At 43.3% G+C, this 27,132-nt stretch overlaps 1 protein-coding gene across 3 annotated transcripts in view; it reads left to right on the top strand.

Moving 5' to 3' along the window:
- smad4a (SMAD family member 4a) overlaps window positions 1-27,132 on the top strand; it is a 169,609-nt gene that overhangs the window by 74,793 nt on the left and 67,684 nt on the right. For all 3 annotated transcript variants that reach the window (XM_085974829.1, XM_085974835.1, XM_085974820.1), the window contains one exon: window positions 24,406-24,580. In XM_085974829.1, coding sequence (XP_085830955.1) covers window positions 24,406-24,580 — 175 coding nt within the window. The remainder of the gene's footprint in view (window positions 1-24,405; window positions 24,581-27,132) is intronic.

Here is a 27,132-nt window from a genome sequence, read left to right as displayed (position 1 = left end):
AAGGATATGGGGATAGTGCGGGAAGGTGGTGTTGAGGTAGAAGATCAGCCATGATCTTGCTGAATGGCGGAGCAGGCTTGATGGGCCAAATGGCCTACTCCTGCTCCTAATTCTTGTTATGTTCTTATGTAACAAGATAGATGAATTAAAGGGACAAATTGAGATAAATGGGTTTGATCTTGTAGCCATTATTGAGTCGTGGTTGCAGGGTAACCAAGGTTGGAAACTAAATATTCCAGGGTACTTGGTTCTTAGAAAAGATAGGCAAAATGGAAAAGGAGGTGGGGTAGCCCTGATAATGAAGGATTAGATAAAGGAAGTAGAGAGGATCTTGGCCCAGAAAATCAGGATGTAGAATCAGTATCAGCTACGAAATAACAGGGCAGAAAACACTGGTGGGAGAAGTTTATAGGCACCCTAATAGTAATCATACTGTTGGAGAGAGTATAAATCAGGAAATTAGAGGAGCATGTAACAAGGGTAATGCATTAATCATCAGGGACTTGATCTTCATTTTTGTATAAACTAAATTGGCAAATTAGCTTGCAGGATGAGTTAATGGAAGGCATTCGAGAACCAACTGGGGAACAGGCTATTTTAGATCTAGTATTGTGTAATGAAACAGGGTTAATTAGTAATCTTATGGTAAAGGATCCTCTGGGGGAAGAATGATCATAATATGATAGAAACATAGAAGATAGGAGCAGGAGTAGGCCATTCGGCCCCTCGAGCCTGCTCCGCCATTCAATGAGATCATGGCTGATCATCCAAACTCAGTACCCTGTCCCTGCCTTCTCCCCATATCCCTTGATCCCTTTAGCCTTAAGAAATATATCCAACTCCTTCTTGAATATATTTAATGAATTGGCCTCAACTGCCTTCTGTGGTAGAGAATTCCACAGGTTCACCACTCTCTGGGTGAAGAAATTCCTCCTCATCTCTGTCCTAAATGGCTTACCCCTTATCCTTAGACTGTGACCCCCTGGTTCTGGACTCCCCCGTCATCGGGAACATCCTTCCTGCATCTAGTCTGTCTAGTCCTATTAGAATTTTTAAAGTTTCAATGAGATCCCCTCTCATTCGTCTAAACTCCAGCGAGTATAAGCCCAGTCGACCCAATCTCTCCTCCCACATCATTCCTACCATCCCAGGTATCAGTCTGGTGAATCTTCGCTGCACTCCCTCCATGGCAAGAACATCCTTCCTCAAACAGGGTGACCAAAATTGCACACAATACTCAAGGTGTGGTCTCACCAAGGCCCTGTACAACTGCAGCAACACATCCTTGTTCCTGTACGCGAACCCTCTTGCTACGAAGGCCAACATACCATTTGCCTTCTTAACCGCCTGCTGCACCTGCATACTTACCTTCAGCGACTGGTGCACAAGGACACCCAGGTCTCGTTGCACTTCCCCTTCTCCCAATCTATTGCCGTTCAGATAATCTGCCTTCCTGTTTTTGCCACCAAAGTGGATAACCTCGCATTTATCCACATTATACTGCATCTGCCATGCATCTGCCCAATCACCCAACCTGTGCAAATCATACTGGAGTTTCTCGGCATCCTCCTCACAGCACACACACCCACCCAGCTTTGTGTCGTCTGCAAACTTGGAGATATTACATCTAGTTCCCTCGTCTAGATCATTAATATATATTGTGAATAGCTGGGGTCCTAGGACCGATCCCTGCGGTACCCCACTAGTCACTGCCTGCCACTCGGAAAAAGACCCGTTTATTCCAACTCTTTGCTTCCTGTCTGCCAACTAGTTCGCTATCCAAGTCAGTACCTTACCCCCAACCCCATGATAGAAATTCATATTCAGTTTGAGAGTGACGCAGTTAAATCAGAAACTGGGGTCTTAAATTTAAACAAAGCCCATTATGGAGGTATGAGGGGCGAGTTGGCTGAGTAGATTGGGAAATTAGACTACAAGATATGATTGAAGATAAACAATGGGAAACATTTAAAGAAATTATTCATAATTCTCGACGAATATACATTCCCTTGAGCAATAAAACCTTCACGGGAAAAGTGGTCCAACCGTGGCTAACTAGAGAAATTAAGCATAGTAATCGATTAAAAGAGGCTTATGATAAAAAGAGTAGTAAGCTTGAGGATTGGCAGTGTTTTAGAAATCAGCAAAGGATGACCAAGAAATTGATAGAGGGAAAAAATAGAATGAGAGTAAACTAGCAAGAAATATAAAAATAGATTGTAGGAGCTTCTACAAGTATGTAAAAAGGAAGGGATTAGTGGAGATAAACGTGGGTCCCTTAGAGGCAGAGACAGGAGAAATTATACTGGGGAATAAGGAAATGGCAGAGATGTTAAACAAATAATTTGTGTCTGTCTTCACAGTAAAGGATACAAAGAACATACTGGAAATTGTGGGGAATCAAGGTTCTAATGAGTGAGGAGTTTAAAGTAATAGTTAAAGTAATAGTAAAAGAAAAAGTACTGGAAACATTAAAAGCTGGCAAATCCATTGGACCTGATGGCCTAATCACACAGCTTTTAAAAGAGGTGACTGCAGAGATAGTGGATGCATAGGTTTTGATTTTCCAGAATTCCCTCGATTCTATAATGGTCCCCGTAGATGGGAAGGTAGCAATGTAATCCCGCTGTTCAAGAAAGGAGGGAGAGAGAAAACACAATTATAGGCTAGTTAGCCTGACATCATTAGTAGGGAAAATGCTAGAATCTATTATTAAGGACACTTTAAAAAAAAATTACGATGATTAGGCAGAGACAACGTGATTTTATGAAAGGGAATTGTGTTTGACAAATGTATTAGAATTTTTTGAGGGTGTAACTAGCAGGGTAGATAAGGGGGAACCAATGGATGTAGTATATTTTGGATTTTCAGAAGGCATTTGATAAGCTGCCACACAGCAGGTTCTTGCACAAGATTAGGGCTCATGAGATTGCTGGTAATATATTTGCATGGATTGAGGATTGGTTAACAGAGAGTAGGAATAAACGGGTCATTTTCAGGATGGCAGGGTGTAACTAGTGGAATAAGGGAACAGCTATAATTATGGGGGATTTTAATTATATTAACTGGACAAATCAAATTGGGCAGAGCAGCCTTGAGGATGAGTTCATTGAGTGTATTAGGGATGGGTTTCTTGAGCAGTATGTAACTGAACCGACCAGGGGGCAAGCAACCTTAGATTTGGTCCTGTGTAATGAGACAGGATTAATTAAAAAATGTCCCAGTAAAGGATCCCCTTGGAATGAGTGACCATAACATGGTTGAGTTCCATATTCAATTAGAGGGTGAGAAGGTTGGATCTCAAACAAGCGTGCTGAGCTTGAATAAAGGAGACTATGAAGGTATGAGAGCGGAATTGATTAGAGTGGACTGGGAAAATAGATTAAAGGGTAAGACGGTACATGATCAGTGGTGTACATTTAAGGAGTTATTTTACAACTTCCAGAAAAAATATATTCCACTGAGGGAAAAAAGGGTGTCAGAGAAAAGATAGCCATCCGTGGCTAAGTAAAGTAATTAAGGATAGTATCCGACTAAAAACAAGGGCATATAAGGTAGCCAAATCTAGTGGGAGGATGGAAGATTGGGAAGTCTTTAAAAGACAGCAAAAAATAACAAAAAGATTGATTAAGAAAGGGAAGGTAGATTATGAAAGTAAATTAGCAAAAAATATAAAAACAGACAGTAAAAGTTTCTATAGTTATATAAAAAGAAAAAGGGTGGCTAAAGTAAATGTTGGTCCCTTAGAGGATGAGACTGGGAAATTAATGGTGGGAAACATGGAGATGGCAAAAACACTGAACAATTATTTTGTATCAGTCTTTACAGTAGAGGACACTAAGAATATCCCAACACTGGACAAACAGGGGGCTCTAGGGGGGGAGGAACTAAATACGATTAAAATCACTAAGGAAGTGGTACTTGGTAAAATAATGGGACTCAAGGCGGATAAATCCCCTGGACCTGATGGCTTGCATCCCAGGGTCTTGAGGGAAGTAGCGGTAGGGATTGTGGATGCATTGATAATAATTTTCCAAAACTCCCTGGACTCAGCAAAGGTCCCGGCAGACTGGAAAACTGCGAATGTAACACCCTTATTTAAAAAGGGCAGTAGACAGAAGGCTGGAAACTATAGACCGGTTAGCCTAACATCTGTGGTAGGTAAAATTTTGGAGTCCATTATTAAGGAGACAGTAACAGGACATTTGGATAATCATAATTTAATAGGACAAACTCAGCATGGTTTCATGAAGGGGAAGTCATGTTTGACAAATTTGCTGGAGTTTTTTGAGGAAGTAACATACAGGGTGGATAAAGGGGAACCAGTGGACGTAGTGTATTTAGACTTCCAAAAGGCATTTGACAAGGTGCCACACAAAAGATTATTGCTCAAGATAAAAAATCATGGGATTGGGGGTAATATTCTGGCGTGGGTGGAGGATTGGCTCTCTAACGGAAAGCAGAGAGTTGGGATAAATGGTTCGTTCTCAGATTGGCAACCAGTAACTAGTGGTGTTCCGCAGGGGTCAGTGCTGGGTCCCCAACTCTTTACAATCTATAACGATTTGGAGGAGGGGACCGAGTGTAACATATCAAAGTTTGCAGATGATACAAAGATGGGACGGAAAGTAGTGAGTGAGGAGGACATAAAAAACCTGCAAAGGGACATAGACAGGCTAAGTAAGTGGGCAGAGATTTGGCAGATGGAATACAATACTGGAAAGTGTGAGGTTATGCACTTTGGCAGGAAAAATCATAGAGCAAGTTATTATCTTAATGGCAAGAAACTGGAAAGTACTGTAGTACAAAAGGATCTGGGGGTCCTGGTGCACGAAACTCAAAAAGTTAGTATGCAGGTGCAGCAAGTGATCAAGAAGGCCAATGGAATGTTGGCTTTTATTGCTAGGGGGATGGAATATAAAAACAGGGAGTTATTGCTGCAGTTGTACAAGGTATTGGTGAGACCGCACCTGGAATACTGCATGCAGTTTTGGTGTCCATACTTAAGAAAAGACATACTTGCTCTCGAGTCAGTACAAAGAAGGTTCACTCGGTTAATCCCGGGGATGAGGGGGTGGTCATATGAGGAGAGGTTGAGTAGATTGGGACTCTACTCATTGGAGTTCAGAAGAATGAGAGGCGATCTTATTGAAACATATAAGATTGTGAAGGGGCTTGATCGGGTGGATGCGGTGAGGATGTTCCCAATGATGGGTGAAACTAGAACTAGGGGGCATAATCTTAAAATAAGGGGCTGCTCTTTCAAAACTGAGATGAGGAGAAACTTCTTCACTCAGAGGGTGGTAGGTTTGTGGAATTTGCTGCCCCAGAAAGCTGTGGAAGCTATATCATTAAATAAATTTAAAACAGAAATAGATAGTTTCCTAGAAGTAAAGGGAATTAAGGGTTACGGGGAGCGGGCAGGAAATTGGACATGAGTCTAGGTTCGGAATGGTCATGGCCCTGTGGGTAGTGGAGTGGGCCCAGGGGCCGTGTAGCCTGGTTCTGCTCCTACTGTGTTCTAATTCTGTGTTAGATTTCAGGAGATGGTTTTATTCCTGTTCCTGGCTGGGGTGGAGATCGCATTTACAGAAGGGAAGTACTGTAGAAAATATAGGGACAGAGTGATCTCCTGGAAGAATTTCGATCGCCTAGATGGGTCGGAGAGGAATTTCCCAGATTTTTTTCTCCCAAATTGGCCATTGGGTCTTTCTCTGGTTTTTCGCCTCTCCCGGGAGATCACATGGGTTCGGGTGGATGCACAGTGATAGAAGATTTGAGGTTAGGATCAGATCAGCCATGATCTTATTGAATGGTGGAGCAGGCTCGAGGGGCCGACTGGCCTACTCCTGCTCCTATTTCTTATGTTCTTATGTTCTTATGAATGCCACAAGGATCAGTGCTTAGGCCTCAGCTATTTGCAATCTATATCAATGACTTAGATGAGGAGACCGAGTGTAATATATCCAAGTTTGCTGACAATCCAAGGCTAGGTGGGAAAGTAAGCTGTAAGGAGGATGTGAAAAGGCTACAAAGGGATATAGATTGGTTAAGTGACTGGGCAAGCAGGTGGCAGATGGAGTATAATGTGGGGAAGTGTGAAATTATCCATTTTGGTAGCAAGAATGGAAAAGCAGAATATTTTTTTAGAAGGTGAATCTGACTAGTAAATGTTGGTATTCAAAGGGGTTTGGGGGTCCTTTGGGAGCCACAGAAAGTTAACCTGCAGATACAACAAGCAACTAGGAGGGAAAGTGATATTTTAGCCTTTATTGCAAGGTGGTTGGAGTATAAGAGTAAGGAAGTCTTGCAGCAATTATATAGGGCTTTGGTGAGACTACACCTGGATTACTGTGTACAGTTTTGGTCTCCTTAGCTAAGGAAGGATAGACTTGTCTTAGAGGGGGCGCAACAAAGGTTAACTAGATTGATTCCTGGGATGAGAGGGCTGTTCTATGATGAGAGATTAAGTAGAATGGGCCTATATTCTCTGGAGTTTAGAAGAATGAGGTGATCTCATTGAAATGTATAAAATTCTTAAAGGGCTTGACAGGGTCGATGCTGAGATGCTGTTTCCCCTGGCTGGAGAGTCTAGAACTAGGGGGCATAGTCTCAGGATAAGTGATCGGCCATTTAGGACTGAGATGAGGAGTCTTTGTCAACTTTGTCACTCAGAGGGTTGTGAATCTTTGGAATTCTCTACCACAGAGGGCTGTGGATGCTTAACCGATGTGTATATTCAAGACTGAGCTCGATAGATTTTTGGGCACTAAGGGAATCGAGGGATATGGGGATAGGGCGGGAAAGTGGAGTTGATGTAGAAGTTCAGCCATGATCTTACTGAATGGCGGAGCAGGCTCGAAGATCGTATGGCCTACTCCTTTTTCTTATGATCAACCGAATGAACTTACAATCCTGCATTGTGCAAGGTGTTATCGTTGTTGACATTATACTATAAATTCAAGTTAAATGTTCCATAGAAGAAGCTGATCTGCATTGTAAGGGAAGGATGATTGATGCTGCTCAGGATAAAGGAACAAACAGTTGAATGCGAGTTCAACATCAACAAGTCAGGGAAGAGGAACATCATCACGTTCCATTCCAAAAACAGGGCTCAATGTGGTCCAAGGGAAAGTGGCTTGAATTAGGAAGAATGCTGCTGGACTGGGGTGGCGGTGTGGGGGGCGGGGGGGGGGTGGCGTGCAGGAAGAGTGGTCAGCACTGTCAAAATTTGATTGGAAACCAGACAGTTTACCATGAAGATAAACCTCAAGGGTTGCCCAACCTGGTTGTTTAAAGTTAACAGACTTTGGTGTAGGACTGGAGTGACATTTATAGGCCAGACTGGGTAAGGACAGCCAACTTCCTTCCCTAAAGCACATAAGTGAACCAATTGAGGTTTTACGACAATTTGACATCTTAATGGTCACGTTTTTACTAATACCAGGTTTTTTTTCTCTCCAGATTAAAAAAAAAACTGAATTCATATTTTCAAACTGCTATGGTGATATTTAAACTCCTGTTCCCTGGATTATTAGTTCAAGCCTCTGGATAACTTGATTCCAGGATATCGGCCTGCCCAAAAGGCCATGTGTCGATCACTCTGTGTGTGAAGAACTTTCTGGCATCAAATCTAAGTTTGCCTTTAGCCAGTTGTGACCTGTGCTCTTTGTCCTTCCATAGTTTAATTTGTAGTGTTCCTGATCTGCCATTTCATAGAATCACAGAAAGTTACAGCACGGAAGGAGGCCATTTCGGCCCATCGTGTCCGCGCTGGCCAACAAAGAGCTGTCCAGCCTAATCCCACTTCCCAGCTCTTGGTCCGTAGACCTGCAGGTTACAGCATCCCAAGTGCACATCCAAGTACAGGTAGACTATCCTTTATCCGAAAACCTCGGGACCAGCCGTGTTTCGGTTTTCGGAAAATTTCGGATTTCGGAAGGTATTTTATAAGACTGGGAAATTTGTCGGGGGTGGGTCGGCGGGGGTCCGCCGGGGGTGGGGGTCGTCAGGGGTGGGGGTCGGTCGGGGTCGGCGGTGGGGGTCCGCGGGGGGGGGGGTCGGCGAGGGTCGGGGTCGGCAGGGGGGTCGTCGGCGGGGGTCGGGGTCGTGCGCCACTCTGGTCATGTCGTGCGCGCGACTTACGCTGAACGAAAAAACCTTCGGATTTTAGAGGGTTTCGGTTTTCGGAAGTTCGGATAAAAGGTAGTCTACCTGTACTTTTTAAATGTGATTAGGGTTTCTGCCTCTACCACCCTTTCAGGCAGTGAGTTCCAGACCCCCACAATCCTCTGGGTGAAGAAATTTCCCCTCAAATCCCCTCTAAACCATCCACCAATTACTTTAAACCTGTGCCCCCTGATTTTTGACCCCTCTGCTAAGGGAAATAGGTCATTTCTATCCACTTTATCTATGCCCCTCATAATTTTATACACCTCAATAAGGTCTCCCCTCAGCCTCCTCTGTTCCAAGGAAAACAAACCCAGCCTATCCAGTCTTTCCTCATAGCTAAGATTCTCTACTCCTGGCAACATCCTTGTAAATCTCCTCTGTACCCTCTCTAGTGCAATCACATCTTTCCTGTAATGTGGTGACCAGAACTGCACGCAGTTTTCTATATGGTTTTCTATTTAATATATCTGTCTTTTATATACATCTAGGAGATCTACCCTTAGTTGCCTTTTTGCACGTCTGAAAATCTCAGATTTCGCCAGTCTTTTCTCCTAACTCCTCTGTTGCTAAGGTTTAGCATCATAGCTCCTCTTTGCACCACTTCCAGAGCTTGAATGCTTGTGACCAAAACTAGACAAGTATTTAAGATGCAATCTGATCAGAGCACTGTATAGTTTTAGCAGGGTATTCTTCAACTATATAACAAATGAGTATAGAGTGGAACAATCTTTAATCATTACTGCTTTGCATTGATTGGACATGTTAAGTACTCAGCCTACTAATATCCTTAGATTGGTCTCGATCACCATTAGTTCAGTTCTATTCAGGGAGAACATATGTTCCATTTTTTTCATTCTGTGCAATACTTTATACACAATCTGTATTGAATTTAATCTGACACTTGTCTTCCCGTTTATTATTTTATCTATGTTGAAATCTGACTTCTGCCCTTCTCTTTTCCTCTCCTTTTTCTCTTTCCCCCTTGCTTCAAATTTGACCAGTTTGCATTGAGCTTCTGAATCCAAATCGTTAACCCAAGTTAAAAACCATTGTAGTCCCAACACCAAATCCTGGATAATCTCTACTTATCTGATATCACTCCCTATCAAAAACCTACTGTTTCCTACTCTTCAATCAATCTCTTACTCACTCAAGTTTTATTGTGACTTATCACCAGTTTAAGCTTTAATAGCTTACAGAATTTTGACACAAGTCTTTTGGGCATTTAGTCCACTTGTGATGCCTTTCCCTCAAAAGAAAAGTCAAGCATTTTGCTCAGGTATCTTCCCCTTATGAAGAAATGTTTGACTCCTGTTTACTAAGTAGCTATTGAAGTAGTCTTCAAGTTTTACTCTACTATTTTACATAGTATTGATGCAAGACTAATGGGTCTGTAGTTGTGTTGGTCTGTCTCGTCATCTTTTTGATAACTAATCTCAAGGTGAACATCAGTACCTTACAGACTTCATCCTGTGGCTTTCTTCGTACCTTGAGATAAATAGGAGTTTTTATTTTGAGCAGGTATAGCCCAAATCGGACTTTTATCTCATTGATGTAGAAGTTATTATTCCTACTTGATTTGAGTGACAGAGGTCATGTGTTCAAATCCCACCATGGCAAGTTGTGAAATTGAATTCAATAAATCTGTGAATTGCTGCAGAAAAATATGACCGTGAAAACTGGAGGATTGTTGTAAAAACCCAACTGATTCATTAACGTCCTTCAAGGAGGAAAAAAAGCTACCACCTAGAAACATAGAAGATAGTAGCAGGAGTAGGCCATTCGGCCCCTCGAGCCTGCTCCGCCATTCAATCAGATCATGGCTGATCATCCAAATTCAGTACCCTGTCCCTGCCTTCTCCCCACATCCCTTGATCCCTTTAGCCTTAAGAAATATATCTAACTCCTTGAATATATTTAATGAATTGGCCTCAACTGTTGCCTGTGGTAGAGAATTCCACAGGTTCACCACTCTCTGGGTGAAGAAATTCCTCCTCATCTCAGTCCTAAATGGCTTACCCCCTTATCTTTAGACTGTGACCCCTGGTTCTGGACTCCTCCGCCATCGGGAACATCCTTCCTGCATCTAGTCTGTCTAGTTCTGTTAGAATTTTATAAGTTTCAATGAGATCCCCTCTCATTCTTCTAAACTCCAGTGAGTATAAGCCCAATCTCTCCTCGTATGTCATTCCTGCCATCCCAGGTATCAGTCTGGTGAATCTTCGCTGCACTCCCTCCATGGCAAGAACATCCTTCCTCAGATAAGGAGACCAAAACTGCACACAACACTCAAGGTGTGGTCTCACCAAGGCCCTGTACAATTGCAACAAGACATCCTTGTTACTGTACTCGAACCCTCTCGCTACGAAGGCCGACATACCATTTGCCTTCTTAACCGCCTGCTGCACCTGCATGCTTACCTTCAGCGACTGGTGCACAAGGACACCCAGGTCTCATTGCACTTCCCCTTCTCCCAATCTATTGCCGTTCAGATAATAATCTGCCTTCCTGTTTTTGCCACCAAAGTCGATAACCTTGCATTTATCCACATTGGGCAGATGCATGGCAGATGCAGTATAGTCACCCAACCTGTGCAAATCATACTGGAGTTTCTCGGCATCCTCGTCACAGCACACACACCCACCCAGCTTTGTGCCGTCTGAAAACTTGGAGATATTACATCTAGTTCCCTTGTCTAGATCATTAATATATATTGTGAATAGCTGGGGTCCTCGGACCGATCCCTGCGGTACCCCACTAGTCACTGCCTGCCACTCGGAAAAAGACCCATTTATTCCAAGTCTTTGCTTCCTGTCTGCCAACCAGTTCTCTATCCAAGTCAGTACCTTGCCCCCACTCCCATGTGCCTTAACTTTACACGCAAATCTCTTATGCGGGACCTTATCGAAAGCCTTCTGAAAGTCCAAATACACCACATCCACTGGTTCTCCCTTATCTATTCTACCAGTTACATCCTCAAATAATTCCAGTAGATTAGTCAAGCACGATTTACCTTTTGTAAATCCATGTTGACTTTGTCCGATCCTGTCACTGTTTTCCAAGTGCTACATAAGAACATAAGAAATAGGAGCAGGAGTAGGCCAATCGGCCCCTCGAGCCTGCTCCGCCATTCAATAATGTTGTATCCGTGTGTTAATGGAGACACGGAATGCAGGAGTTGGTTTAACAGGTGTTTACTGAACAAAGTCTGGAGGTGAACTAAAAGATACAAGACGCTATACAGGCTTATATACCCGAGTGGTCACTACCGGTATTACAGTACACAGGGGCTCTTAAAGGTACATACACTACAATTCCTCCCCTTTTAGATAATTAGTACATAACATTTTAAGTAATCATTAATTAACATGTTTACAAGAACAACAATCTACACATTTGCTGCAGTTAATCAATTATAAGTCAGTCTCTCTGGAGGCTTCCTGACTCGGTCCGGATAACGCCTCGGTGGTGTAGTAGTTTTCGGTGGTGTAGTAGGTTCTTTTGGCAAGGTCGATTCGTCTTGAATGCCAGTGTCGGGTTCATCTGGTTCCAGTATCACCGGATCGGAGGTAGATACTATGGGTATCTCTGCTTCATCATTAGGCGTATAGAGTTGTGGTGTAGGTTGTCCCTTTTCGGATGACTCGATGATCTGGTCAGCATGGCGCCTTATTATGCTCTCTCCGATGTCCACGGTATACATCAGCGGTCCTAGTCGTGTGCAAATAGTTCCAGGCTGCCATTTCTCGGTACGGTAGTCCCGGGCCAAAACTTGTTGACTTATCTGGAAGGTTCTAGTTGGCCTTTCATTCATGCCTTGAAATTGCCGGTTCTCGACGTCCCTTCTGATGTTTGGCTTGATCAAATCCAGCCGGCATCTTAGTCTTCCATTGAAAAACATCATGGCGGGAGTTTGGTTTGTAACCACATGTGTTGCATTCCTGTACGCAAACAAGAAGTTATCTACCTTATGTTGTAGATTTATGTCTTCATTACCCATGGCCTTTATGGCCTTCTTGAAGGTCTGGACAAACCTTTCAGCTAATCCATTGGTGGCGGGATGGTATGGGGCGGACGTGTAGTGCTTAACCCCATTGTTTTTTAAGAACTCCCTGAATTCTTCGGACACAAATTGCGGTCCATTATCAGAACAGATCTGTTCCGGCAGCCCATTCCTGGCAAATATGGTCCTTAATACTGTGATGGTTTTTTCCGTGGTGGTGGAGGACATCTTTATTACCTCCAGCCACTTGGAGTGTGCATCAACCACGATTAAGAACATTGAGTCCATAAATGGACCAGCAAAGTCGATGTGTACCCTTTGCCATGGAGATGAGGGCACTCCCATGGATGTAGCATGGATGTAGAGGGGCTTGTGCTGGGGCGTTTTGGACCTTCTGGCATCCTAGACAGCTCTTGGTCATTTCTTTGATGTCTCCATCGATACCTGGCCACCACACAAATGCTCTGGCTAGGTTCTTCATTTTCACTCCACCCAGATGCCCCTCGTGAAGCTCCTTCAGCACTTTATCCTGGAGTTTGGGTGGAATCACCACTCTGGATCCACACATCAAGGTTCCTCGGCACACTGACAGCTGTTCTCTTTGCGAGAATGCTGGCAACAGTGGTTCGCCATGTGCTGGCCATCCCTTCACCGTTAAATCGTAGACTCGTGAGAGAGTCGGGTCATTTCTCGTTTCCTTTTCAATGGTAGAATTTGTTACTGGTAGACATTCCACTATGGTTGAGTGGAACATCTCCACTGGGTCCACTGTAGGTGCCTCTTCTACCGTTGGCAATGGTAGGCGCGATAAACCGTCAGCATTCCCATGCTGTTTTGATCCTTTGTATTCTATGTCATATTGGTGTGCCCCGAGGAAAAGGGACCACCTCTGTCGCCTTTGCGCTGTCATAATGGGAACGCCCTTTTTAGGGTTGAATATGGAGCCGAGGGGTTGATGGTCAGTCAACAAGGTAAATTTTTGTCCGTGTAGGTAATGGTTGAATTTCTTCACTCCCCACACCAGGCTGATTGCTTCCCTGTCGATCTGGGCATAGTTACGCTCAGCTGAGTTCAATGAGCGTGACGCAAAAGCTATCGGCCGCTCCGAGCCATCAGGGAATCTATGCGACAATACCGCTCCTACGCCGTAAGGGGATGCATCGCACGCCAGTCTGATTGGCAGTGATGGGTTGTAATGAGCCAACACTTCCTTGGACGTGATCAAGCCTTTGCATTTATGGAAGGCACGTTTACAGTCTTCGCTCCATTTCCAAATTACTCCCGTTTGTAGCAGTGCGTTAAGAGGGTGCAGAACAGTTGACAAGTTCGGTAAAAATTTATGATAGTAATTTATCAATCCCAGGAACGACCTTAATTGTGAGACATTTTCAGGTGCTGGGGCTTTTATGACCGCTTCAATTTTCTCAGGTGACTTATGCAACCCTTCTTCGTTAATTATATGGCCACAATATGATATTTGTTTCTGGAAAAATTCGCACTTGGGGCGATTTGCTCGTAGGCCCTGTTCTCTCAGCCTAGTGAGCACCTGCTCCAAATTGGCAAGGTGCTCGTTGTCGTTTTCTCCTGTTACAAGGATGTCGTCTAGGTAGCATTGAGTCCCCGGAATCCCTTGCAGGACTTGCTCCATAGCTCTTTGTCAGATAGCTGGAGCTGATGCTACTCCGAAAACCAGTCGATTGTACTGGTACAGGCCTTTGTGTGTGTTTATCGTGAGATACTTTTTAGAGGCCTCCTCAACCTCCATCTGTAGATATGCCTGTGCCAAGTCAATTTTGGTGAAATGTTTCCCTCCGGATAGTGAGGCGAAAATATCTTCTATCCTCGGAAGAGGATACTGTATCGTGTGAAGGACCGGGTTTACAGTCACCTTGAAGTCCCCACAGATGCGAATTTTTCTGTGTTCTTCAGCGTTATCATTATTCAACGTTTTCTTCATGACCAGGACGATGGGTGTTGCCCACTCGCTCCAATCTATCTTGGATAACACGCCTGCCTTTTCCAAATTCTCTAGCTCTGCCTCGACTGCTGGACGAATTGCGTATGGCACCGGCCGATCCTTAAAAAACTTGGGAATTGCTGCATCTTCCACTTTTATTGAGGCGGTGACGCCTTTCAAGGTTCCTAGTTCCTGTTGAAACACTTCTTTGGCGTTGGCCAAGATGTCTTTTAATCGTTCAGGTATGACATCATCATCATTTTTTTTCTTACTGGTCACCGTCAGTACCTGAATGGAGTGCCAGTCTAAACGTATCTTCTTGATCCATTCACGTCCCAACAGCGGTGGACCACCATCTTGCAGAACGTATAAATACAACTTCTGTATTTCCTTGCCGTTGTATACAACAGGTACCCTTATTTTCCCTCTGGGGTATACTTTCTGCCCCGTATATGTCTTCAAGATAATGGATGTGTCTTTCAAAGGTATATGCGGAAATAGCCGCTCGTAATCCCGTCGACTTATGGCGGTCAGAGCTCCATTTTAACTGGGGACCCCGCTATCGTGAGGGTAACCCAAATGGTCTGGTAATCTTCTTTGGCAATTACATTATGTAATTTGAGACAGCTTAGTCTCTTGTTTCCGGAGTCACTATCGCTCTTCTGGCCTTCGGAGCTACTGTCCGTCATCATTTGTACCTTTCTGTACTTTTCCTTATTGGTTTTTTTTCTATCAGTGGATTTTTTGTTTCCAGATCGGCATACACGTGCAATGTGTCCCATCTTTCCGCATTGCCCGCATGCTTTGTCCTTGAACCAGCAGTCCCTCTGGTCATAGGTGGATCTGCCGCAGCGATAACATCTCTCGAAACCCCGTGTCATTTCATGGGTGCCAAAGTTCTGTGGCTTTTGCTGTATCTCTGCAGCTCCTCTTGCTGCTGCTTCGTATGATACAGCCACACTGAAAGCCTTGTCCAGTGTCAAATCTTTCTCAGAAAGTAGCCTTTTTTGTGTTCCTTCACTTAGGAGACCGCAGACGAATTTGTCTCGTAGAGAATCTGCCAGTCCTGCCCCGAATTGGCAGTGCTTTGACAGCTTTCTTAATTCGGTGAGGTAATCAGTGTTACTTTCATTCTTGTGCTGATTCCTCCTGAAGAATTTGAATCGTTCCGCTATCGGCAGCGGTGTTGGGTTTAAGTGCTCCTGTAGGGTATCAACAATCTCCTTAAAATTCTTGTCCATCGGTTTGGCTGGAGTGATTAAGTTTCGTAACAGCCCGTATGCCCTTGCGCCCATCAGATTTAGAAGTACCGATGCCTTTTTATCATCTACTTCATTCGCTGTACAATATACCTCCACTCTTTCCACATATGTGGTCCAATCCTCTATATTACTATCGAAAGCAGTAATATTGCCAGTCTTAGGCATCCTGAAAATCAAAAATGGCGCCTCCCGCGCTTTCCTTTCTTCCCTGCCGAGAAAAAATGGCGCCTCCCGCCGCTGCTGACAACGCTGTTCTCCGCGGTTTTTATTTACACAGATATTTTTAATAGTTGGAGACTCGTTTCCGCTGGACACTTCCCTCCCTCTGCTTGGTCCGAACGCCGACCTGCTTTGCAGCGCCGGCCGTCTCCTGAGTGCTCCACCCTCCGTCTCTGTTTGCCTCCGCCTTCCGACTCGCTGCTCGGCCCCGCTGCAGAGCCACCCGATCGAGCCCCCAGCCCGCCGCCCAGGAAGGATTAGTGCAGTACCTGCCACCAGCCCGGCTAGCTGGTGAAACCACAGTTTTTTTTTTCTTCGACCTTCGTCTGAGGAATCGATCTCCTTCAGGTGCTGCCGAATTGCAGGTAAGTCCGTTTCCAATTCGTCGCCACTGTTGTATCCGTGTGTTAATGGAGACACGGAATGCAGGAGTTGGTTTAACAGGTGTTTACTGAACAAAGTCTGGAGGTGAACTAAAAGATACAAGACGCTATACAGGCTTATATACCCGAGTGGTCACTACCGGTATTACAGTACACAGGGGCTCTTAAAGGTACATACACTACAAATAAGATCATGGCTGATCTGATCCTAACCGCCAATCTACTATCACAGAACCATCTCCTGAATCTAACAGAATTAGACACACGAAATAGGAGCAGGATCAGGCTACATGGGCCCGCTCCGCTACCCACAGGGCCATGACCGATCCGAACCTAGACTCATGTCCAAATTCCTGCCCGCTCCCCGTAACCCTTAATTCCCTTTACTTCTAGGAAACTGTCTATTTCTGTTTTAAATTTATGTAATGATGTAGCTTCTACAGCTTTTTGGGGCAGCATATTCCATGGACCTACCACCCTCTGAGTGAAGTAGTTCCTCCTCATCTCAGTTTTGAAAGAGCAGCCCCTTATTCTAAGACTATGCCCCCTAGTTCTAGTTTCACCCATCATCGGGAACACCCTCCCCGCATCCACCCGATCCAACCCCTTCACAATCTTTTATGTTTCAATAAGATCGCGCCTCATTCTCCTGAACTCCAATGAGTAGAGTCCCAATCTACTCAACCTCTCCTCATATGTCCATCCCCTCATCCCCGGGATTAACCGGGTGAACCTTCTTTGTACCGACTCGAGAGCAAGTATGTCTTTTCTTAAGTATGGACACCAAAACTGTACACAGTATTCCAGGTGCGGTCTCACCAATACCTTGTACAACTGAAGCAATACCTCCCTATTTTTATATTCTATCCCCCTAGCAATGAAAGCCAACATTCCATTGGCCTTCTTAATCACTTGCTGCACCTGCATACTAACCTTTTGAGTTTCGTGCACCAGGACCCCCAGATCCCTTTGTACTACAGTACTTTCCAGTTTCTTGCCATTAAGATAATAACTTGCTCTACGATTTTGCCTGCCAAAGTGCATAACCTCACACTTTCCAGTATTGTATTCCATCTGCCAAATCTCTGCCCACTTACTTAGCCTGTCTATGTCCCCTTGCAGGTTTTTTATGTCCTCCTCACTCACTACTTTCCCTCCCATCTTAGTATCATCTGCAAACTTTGATATGTTACACTCGGTCCCCTTCTCCAAATCGTTAATATAGATTGTAAAGAGTTGGGGACCCAGCACTGACCCCTGCGGAACACCACTAGTTACTGATTGCCAGTCTGAGAATGAACCATTTATCCCAACTCTCTTGCCTTCTGTTTGATAGCCAATCCTCTATCTATGCCAGAATATTACCCCCAATCACGTGATTTTTTTATCTTAAGCAATAATCTTTTGTGTGGCACCTTGTCAAATGCCTTTTGGAAGTCTAAATACACTACGTCCACTGGTTCCCCTTTATCCACCCTATATGTTACTTCCTCAAAGAACTCCAGCAAATTTGTCAAACAGGACTTCCCCTTCATAAAACCATGCTGACTTTGTCCTATTAAATTATGATTATCCAAATGTCCTGTTACTGTCTCCTTAATAATGGACTCCAAAATTTTACCTACCACAGATGTTAGGCTAACCGGTCTATAGTTTCTAGCCTTCTGTCTACTGCCCTTTTTAAATAAGGGTGTTACATTAGCAATTTTCCAGTCTGCCGGGACCTTTGCCGAGTCCAGGGAGTTTTGGAAAATTATTACTAATGCATCCACAATCCCTACCGCCACTTCCCTCAAGACCCTAGGATGTAAGCCATCAGGTCCAGGTGATTTATCCGCCTTGAGTCCCATTATTTTACCGAGTACCACTTCCTTAGTGATTTTGATCGTGTTTAGCTCCTCCCCCCCCTATTTGTCCAGTGTTGGGATATTCTTAGTGTCCTCTACTGTAAAGACTGATGTAAAATATTCAGTGTTTTTGCCATCTCCATATTTCCCACCATTAATTTCCCGGTCTCATCCTCTAAGGGACCAACATTTACTTTAGCCACCCTTTTTCTTTTTATATAACTATAAAAACTCTTACTATCTGTTTTTATATTTTTTGCTAATTTACTTTCATAATCTATCTTCCCTTTCTTAATCAATCTTTTTGTTATTTTTTGCTGTCTTTTAAAGACTTCCCAATCCTCTATCCTCCCACTAGATTTGGCTACCTTATATGCCCTTGTTTTTAGTGGAATACTATCCTTAATTTCTTTACTTAGCCACGGATGGCTGTCTTTTCTTTTACACCCTTTTCTTAGTGGAATATATATTTTTTGGAAGTTGTAAAATAACTCCTTAAATGTACACCACTGATCATGTATCGTCTTACCCTTTAATCTATTTTCCCAATCCACTCTACTCAATTCTGCTCTCATACCTTCATAGTCTCCTTTATTCAAGCTTAGCACGCTTGTTTGAGATCCAACCTTCTCACCCGCTAATTGAATATGGAATTCAACAATGTTATGGTCACTCATTCCAAGGGGATCCTTTACTAGGACATTTTTAATTAATCCTGTCTCGTTACACAGGACCAGATCTAAGGTTGCTTGCCCCCTGGTCGGTTCAGTTACATACTGCTCAAGAAACCCATCCCTAATACACTCAATGAACTCATCCTCAAGGCAGCCCTGCCCAATTTGATTTGTCCAATTAATATGATAGTTAAAATCCCCCATAATTATAGATGTTCCCTTATTACAAGCCTCAACTATTTCCTGATTGATACTCCGTCCAACAGAGTTGCAACTGTTCGGAGGCCTATAGACTACGCCCACTAGTGTTTTTTTCCCCTTATTATTCCTTATCTCTACCCAAACTGTTTAATTATCTTGATCTTTTGACCCAATATCATTTCTCTGTATTACAGTGATTCCTTCCTTTATTAACATAGCCACCCCACCTCCCCTTCCTTCCTGCCTGTCCTTCCTGATCGTTAAATAGCCTGGTATGTTTAATTCCCAGGCATTGTCACCCTGCAGCCATGTTTCTGTAATGGCCACAAGATCATACCCATATGTAGTTATTTGTGCCATTAACTCGTCTATTTTGTTACGAATGCTACGTGCATTCAGATAGAGAACTTTCAAAGATGTTTTGTGACACTTAGTTCCTGCTTTTGCCCTTTTTATTACTTTACCTTTTACTCCATACTTTCTGCCCCTTCCTGACACGCTCTGGTTTTTAATTTCCCCACTGCTACCTAAGTCTATGACCTTCTCTGTTGTCATTTTTATTATTTGCTCTCTAGGAACCTCCACCCCCCCCCCCCCACTAGTTCGTTTAAAGCCCTCTCTACAGCCCTAGTTATATGATCCGCCAGGACTCTAGTCCCAGCACTGGCCAAGTGAAGCCCGTCCCAACGGAACAGCTCCCTCCTGCCCCAGTACTGGTGCCAGTGTCCCAGGAAGCAAAACCCATTTCTCCCACACCAGTCTTTGAGCCACGCATTTAACTCTCTAATTTTATTTGTCCTAGCCAAATTCGCTCGTGGCGCAGGTAATAATCCAGAGATTATTACCCTTGAGGTTCTGTTTTTTAATTTGACCCCTAGCTGCTCATACTCCTTTAACAGAACCGGCTTCCTAGTCCTATCTACGTCGTTTGTACCAACATGGACCATGACAACTGGATCCACCCCCTCCCACTGCAAGTTTCTTTCCAGCCCAGAGGAGATGTCCTTAACCCTGGCACCGGGTAGGCAACACAGCCTTCGGGACTCTCGCTCTCGGTTGCAGAGAACTCTTATCTATCCCCCTAATAATACTTTCCCCTACCACTACAACATTTCTATTTACTCCCCCGCCTTGAATGGCCCCCCGTTCCACGGTGCTGTGGCCAGGTTGCTCATCCTCCCTGCAGTCCCTGCTCCTGTCCCCACAGGGAGTAAGAACCTCGAACCTGTAGGACAAGAGCAAGGGCTGCGGCTCCTCCAACACTACCTCCTGGATCCCCGTACCTGCCTCACTCGTCGTCACACTGTCCTGTCCCTGACCATGGGCTACATCTGAATTAATTAACTTCATAGGTGTGACCACCTCCTGAAACACAGAGTCCAGGTACTTCTCCCCCTCCCTGATGTGTCGCAGTGTCTGAAGCTCAGACTCCAGCTCATCAACACGGAGCTGGAGTTCCTGTAGCAGCAGACACTTGTCACAGATGTAATCACCGTGAGCCTCAATGGCTCCCACATCTCGCAACAGTAACACATCACCTGCTCCATTCTATGTAATTAATTAAATTTTTTATTGTTAGTTATGGACACCCTCTGCCCGATTATAGATGCTAGTATCCCCTTTAATTAATTGGACTTAAATTAAATCAATCCCGCTAATTACACCAGTTAAATGGTTTACCAACAGTCACTCTGCACCAGAAAGGCCTTATTAACTGCAACCCACAGAGTTAAAGTTTGAAAAGAGCACCTAACACCCCACTTACCCTAACTCACACTTACCCTAACTCACAGCACTCTCTGCTGACTCGCACTAGCACTGGTCTTTTTATACTGTTTGTTTGTTTACAGCCAAATGAGTCACCCCTGCTTATTGGTTAGAAAACTGGTTTCCACTGCCTGCTGTGCCAATTTACTCCCTACTGCAGTGTTACCTTGTTTTACTCTTAAACCAACAGAATCCCAAATATTTAACTTTTCCCCTTAAACTGCTTAAGTAATCTTATCAAGAATGATTTAAAGAGAAATAACAATAACTCTGCTATTACATCTTTTATAATGGACTCTAGCATTTTCCCCACTACCGATGTCAGGCTTGCCGGTCTATAATTTCCTGTTTTCTCTCTACCACCTTTTTTGAACAGTGGGGTAACATTAGCTATCCTCCAATCCAGGGGAACTGTTCCAGAGTCTATAGAATTTTGGAAGATGACCAGCAATGCATCTACTATTTCTAGGGCCACTTCCTTAAGTACCCAAGGGTGTAGATTATCAGGCCCTGGGGATTTATCGGCCTCCAATCCCATCAATTTCCCTAACACCATTTCCCTACAAATACTGATTTCATTCAGTTCCTCCGTCTCATTAGACCCTATGTTCCCCGACATCTCTGGGAAGTTATTTGTGTCCTCCTTTGTGAAGACAGAACCAAAGTATGTATTTAATTGGTCTGCCATTTCTTTGTTCCCCATTATAAATTCCCCTGATTCTGACTGCAAGGGACCTACGCTTGACTTCACCAATCTTTTTCTCTTCACATATCTATAAAAGCTTTTACAGTCAGTTTTTATGTTCCCTGCAAGCTTACTCTCATACTCTATTTTCCCCCTCTTAATTAATCCCTTTGTCCTCCTTTGCTGAATCCTAAATTGCTCCCAATCCTCAGGTTTACTGCTTTTTCTGGCCAATTTAATTGTCCTCTCCTTGGATCTTATGCTATCCCTAATTTCTCTTGTTAGCCACGGTTGAGTCACCTTTTTTGTTTTATTTTTATGCCAAACGGGGATGAACAAATTCTGTAGTTCATCCATGCGATCTTTGAATGTTTGCCATTGCCTATCCACTGTCAACCCTTTGAGTAACATTCCCCAATCAATCCTACCCAACTCGCGCCTCATACCATTGTAGTTTCCTTTATTTAAATTCAGGACCCTAGTCTGAGTCAACTACTTCACTCTCCATCTTATGAAGAATTCGATCATATTATGATCGCTCCGCCCCAAGGGGCCTCGCACAACAAGATTGCTAATTAATCCTTTCTCATTACATAATACCCAGTCTAAGATGGCCTGGTCTCTCGTTCGTTCCTCGACATATTGGCCCAGGAAAGCATCCCGTATACACTCCAGGAATTCCTCCTCCACAGTATTGTTACTAATTTGGTTAGCCCAAACTATATGTAGATTAAAGTCACCCATGATAACTGCTGTGCCCTTATTACACGCGTCTCTAATTTCCCGTTTAATGCCATCCCAACCTCCGCGTTACTATTTGGGGGTCTGTATACCACTCCCACTAACGTTTTCTGCCCCATGGTATTTCTCAGTCCAAAGATGTGCGGGTTAGGTTGATTGGCCATGATAAAAATTGGCCCTTCGTGTTAGGGGGGATTAAATACGTGGGGTTACGGGGATAGGGCTTGGGTGGGATGGCTGTCGGTGTAGGGACCGGGTGCTAGGGTTTGGATGATCAGCCATGATCTCGTTGAATGGCGGAGCAGGCTCGAAGGGCCGAATGGCCTACTCCTGCTCCTAGTTTCTATGTTTCTATGTTACCCATACAGATTCCACATCATCAGAGCCAATGTCCTTCCTTACAATTGTGTTAATCCCCTCTTTAACCAGCAATGCTACCCCACCTCCTTTTCCTTTTTGCCTGTCTTTCCTGAATATTGAATACCCCTGGATGTTGAGTTCCCAGCCTTGGTCACCCTGGAGCCATGTTTCTGTAATCCCAATCATATCATATCCGTTTACCTCTATTTGCGCAGCTAATTCATCCACCTTATTATGAATGCTCCTCGCATTAAGACACAAAGCCTTCAGGCTTGTTTTTTTAGCACTCTTAGACCTTTTATAATTATTATTTACTGTGGCCATGTTTGATTTAAACCCTTGCCACCTTTGCTTTTCTCCTTCCTGTCTTTTGCTTCTATCCTTGTTTCCCTTTCCTCTGTCTCCCTGCTCAGGTTCCCAACCCCCTGCCATTTTAGTTTAAACCCTCCCCCAGAGCACTAGCAAACACTCCCCCTAGGACATTGGTCCCGGTCCTGCCCAGATTTCTACCAGATCTGGCCTTTGTGTAACTCCAGTCTTATACTACGTGGTTAATACTTAATGGCCTGGATTTTCCGGGGCCTATGACCGTGTACGCATAGTGTATGTGTTTGTAAGTGCCCTGCAGGTTCCTGGTTTCCGCATGCGATGCGAATGCGCGAGAACCCGGAACTTGGAATCTGTCAAGATGCTGCTTCACAGATCGTACCCATCTGCAGGAAACGGACATTTGCTGGCGCAGAGTTGGGCTATTTGCCCAACTACTACCCAGCGAATGCCCATGAAACTCCCTTGCGCCTGGTAAAAGCAGGCGTAAGGCCTTATTTTACCAGCATACGGGTTTAGATAAATATTAAAATAATTTTTTTTAATGATTTAAACGTTCAAAAACCTTTAAAATTAAGTTAGGTTATTTTTGGCCCCTTTAAAAATGTATAAATTTATTTTTCAATATTAAATTTTTGTTTTAAATGTTTAATTAAATTGTATTTTAATTAATTTTGAACATGTGGTGATTTATTTTTATTTAAGTGCTTTGAAAGTGTGTATTTTAGGGGATTCCTATTATGCTTATAGGGATTCTGTACGTAAATGGTATCCCTATAAGCATAATGGGAAGCCCCCTTGTGATTGGTTCGGTCGGCCCACGTGATCCCAGGGACGCTTGCGAACCGCATGCGCCCCTGGGCTACGTGGGCCTTTACGTGGTCATAAACCTGCAGGCCCAGGAGCGCAAGTCTTTGAAGGTCCGGAGCAATCGAGTAGGTGCGTACTTTTCTTGCGGTTCGGAGGCGTTTGCCCGTGGCAAGCCTCCAACTGCAATTTCCACCCCAATGCCTTCTGAAGTGGACTAGCAAGCCACTCAGTTGTAAAAACTGTCTCTTGGGCAACTAGGAATGGATAGTAAATGTGGCCTAGTCAGCATAGCCCACATCCTGCGAACAGATATTGAAAAGAAAATGATCCTGCTTGTATTATTTTAGTTTATACTGATTATGTTACTCGTGTTTTCCTTGGTGGATATTTGGTGGCAGTAACATTGAATGCATTAACTGTTTTATGCTTGTCCTTGTTTCGGACTCATTTGCATCCTTCAGAATTCTTGTGTCTACATGGCTTTATTTTTATTTATATAACATTGGAAGAATATCTTGCTGTTTTGTTTATGCATGTTTCCAGATTGCTGTTTGTCCCACTGATCACCTTTTCAATGTGTTTCTGAAGGCTTTGTTAATTCCAGTGTGCCTCCTTACTTTTCACTTCTAGATCAACTTGCAACGAAAAAGGTGTTGTAGATCTAGAAATGTAGGTGAAGGATTAGAACTCATAGTGCAAGATGCCACCAACATTAAAGAGTAGGAGAGAAAGGTGATTCAGCGAATCAAGAATTGTTGATCCTAGGATAGAATGAGTTAGAGCAGGAGACTAACCAAGCCTTGGGGTCAATTCTTGTAATTTTTTTCAGTATATTGATTAATTCCTATGGTTTATTTTTGTTGTGCTTTTCTGTATTGATAGCCTTGTCATTCCCTTTTTTATTGAACTCTTGAGTGTACATTCACACACATTTTGTGAAGCAATTGTACATTTTATGATGTCCTTTCTAAAAAAAAAAAAAATCATTCTTCCCCAGGTGGCTGGACGTAAAGGTTTTCCACATGTGATTTATGCTAGGCTCTGGAGATGGCCTGACCTTCACAAAAATGAACTCAAACATGTAAAATATTGTCAGTATGCATTTGACCTGAAATGTGACAGCGTCTGCGTGAATCCTTATCACTATGAGCGCGTGGTTTCTCCTGGCATTGGTAAGGGTTCTTTTACTTTAACTATTCTATCCTTTTGTACTAACTGCACCTTTTGGGTGAAAGTTCATGTTGGTTGGTACTAACTGCTCATTTATGACCAGATACCTCTCGTGATCCAATGATTTAGTTTTACTGTTGCGAAACCTAGGTGAAGATCCGAATCTCATAGTGCAAGACACTACCAACCTTTACCAAAATAGAGAAATCAGATGAATTGAAGAGTAGTTAGGTGATGACAGCCTTGGATTTTAAAACCTGGCAGAATGTAGGAAGAAGGGATAAATTAAGTAAGGAGTTCCACAATTCTGAAGTGCTGGAATAGAAATGCGAGTCGGGCACAGCACTGAGCCTTGATTTCAACATGGTGCGAATATGTGGTGGAGGAATATTGTGCGGGGTATGGCATATTTGGAGCTTGGGATGAATGAGAGAAATGTTCGAAGGGGCAGTGACCATAGCACCATCAATGAAATGGAGAAAATCAAGAACGACTGATAAGATAGGGAGGTTAGAGGTTACAGGTGAGAGAAGGATCACAATTAAAGAAGAGGGAAAGGAATGCTCTCAGCCTTTTTGGTTGTGTAACCTTGACATTTATGCAAGCATGACTTGACAGGTAACAAAACAAAGAGAATCTGGATAATGTGAATTGTCATGTTAAATTCGACAATCTTCCACTCCAGTTTTAAATTAAGTTTCAGCTGCAATGTGTCATATTTTGGATGTTCCCCCCTCTCCCCAAGATCTGTTGGTACGAATTTGAAGCCGAGTTTCTGGATTGGGTTGGTGACCAGTACGCGACACAAGTCAAATACTAGAGATCTGTGGCATGAGTACACAAACTGCTCATTGCTGAAATTGATTTTTGTTGCAAAATGGTGCCTTGAAAGAAAAGACGCTTTTCTGGTGGAATGCATGGATAGACTTTCCTAATTACCAAAACGTTCTAAAACTTTTGTGGCAATTGGAAGACACAAGATTTTTTTTCTAGAAAAATCATTTTTAAAAGTTCATTGATGCCAAAAGCTGAAGTTTCCCTTTCTAAATATAACAATCATGCAGTGTAGTTGAGGGTTTTTGATTGTAGCCAGGGCACCTTAATGAGATTACAACTGGAAATAACTCCCTGATTCCATTGTTCATATTATGCATACTGTGTATTTTACAGCTCATTCAACAAACTTGCGTTTATAATATCTTTGATACATTGTGCATCACCATCACGCCATCCACTGCTTGCCAAAATAAACTGATGATAAATAGGAACAAAAATTGGCCCCGGGTCCTCCATGATATACATGCATATTTTCAAAAAAGGAATCATTGGAAGGTAGTAATCTCCTTTCTGGTGTTTTGGTGGAAAAATAAGAGATTAATGCTGCAGGTAGCTTGATTCCATGGTGATGAAATTATTAAAAAGACTATAAAAGACAGCAGCAAAATTACGAGCAAAACTTGTCACGATTGATTTTGCTTAATGAAAGTATATTAATTTACTGGAAGCATCAAAATAACTTGTATATAACAATTATTACTTATTACTCTTATAATTTGCTTATAATGTGCAGGTATAACAGCCTGTGCTTCTGTTAGATGTTTATAGATGCAGTATATGAATTTCATCTTTAACAGTTCATGATTGGATTTGTTGGTGTTACAGCACAGCCCTGTCCAGGGTTCGCTGTGTGGCTCACTGTTCAAATTGTTGGTCTCTTATTGATAAAGTGACAATCTTTGGTGACCCTGAACCTTTGTGGGAGAGTTAGAAGGACAGATACTGAGTCTTTACACAAGCTAGTTCGTTGGGCTGGATCTTCTGAAGCAGAACTTAAAAAAATTATTAGTGGAACAAAACATGCAACTACTGTGGTAGAAAATTGGGATGCAATCTACTTGTATAATTTTACTGCTGTTTGCATACCGCCAGCATATAGTCAATGACACTTCAAGTTAAATTGAAGTGTTCAAGGTTTTGTCTTCATGGACTCCATAGGTGTGTACCATGGAGCTTTGACAGCCACATATAAAGCATGTTTAAATCCGTGTTACATCATTTGCATACATCTCAAGTTACTGATTCAGGATTTATCTACAGAAGAGACAATAACGCTAAAAACAAACTCCCAAGGCCACAAAATTCAGACAACAAAGCAACAAATTAAAAGCATAAGCGCAAATGGGAGCAGGTTACCTCAGCTTCAAGGGCTGATGTGACTCTAGGGCTGCAGGTTGGACATTGCTGCATTAGGTTGAATTAATGGCCGCGGTAATTGTAGTTTGTAGCTTCGTATCATAGAAGATAGGAGCAGGAGTAGGCCATTTGGCCCCTCGAGCCTGCTCCGCCATTCAATGAGATCATGGCTGATCATCCAAATTCCTTGTCCCTGCTTTCTCCCCATATCCCTTGATCCCTTTAGCCTTAAGAAATATATCCAACTCCTTCTTGAATATATTTAATGAATTGGCCTCTACTGCCTTCTGTGGTAGAGAATTCCACAGGTTCACCACTCTCTGGGTGAAGAAATTCCTCCTCATCTCTGTCCTAAATGGCT

The sequence above is a fragment of the Somniosus microcephalus genome, chromosome 2 (genome assembly GCF_052327205.1).
Source record: "Somniosus microcephalus isolate GS21.2 chromosome 2, FLI_Smic_1.0, whole genome shotgun sequence".
Lineage (NCBI taxonomy): Eukaryota > Metazoa > Chordata > Chondrichthyes > Squaliformes > Somniosidae > Somniosus > Somniosus microcephalus.
This window is presented reverse-complemented; position numbering and strand designations above follow the sequence as displayed.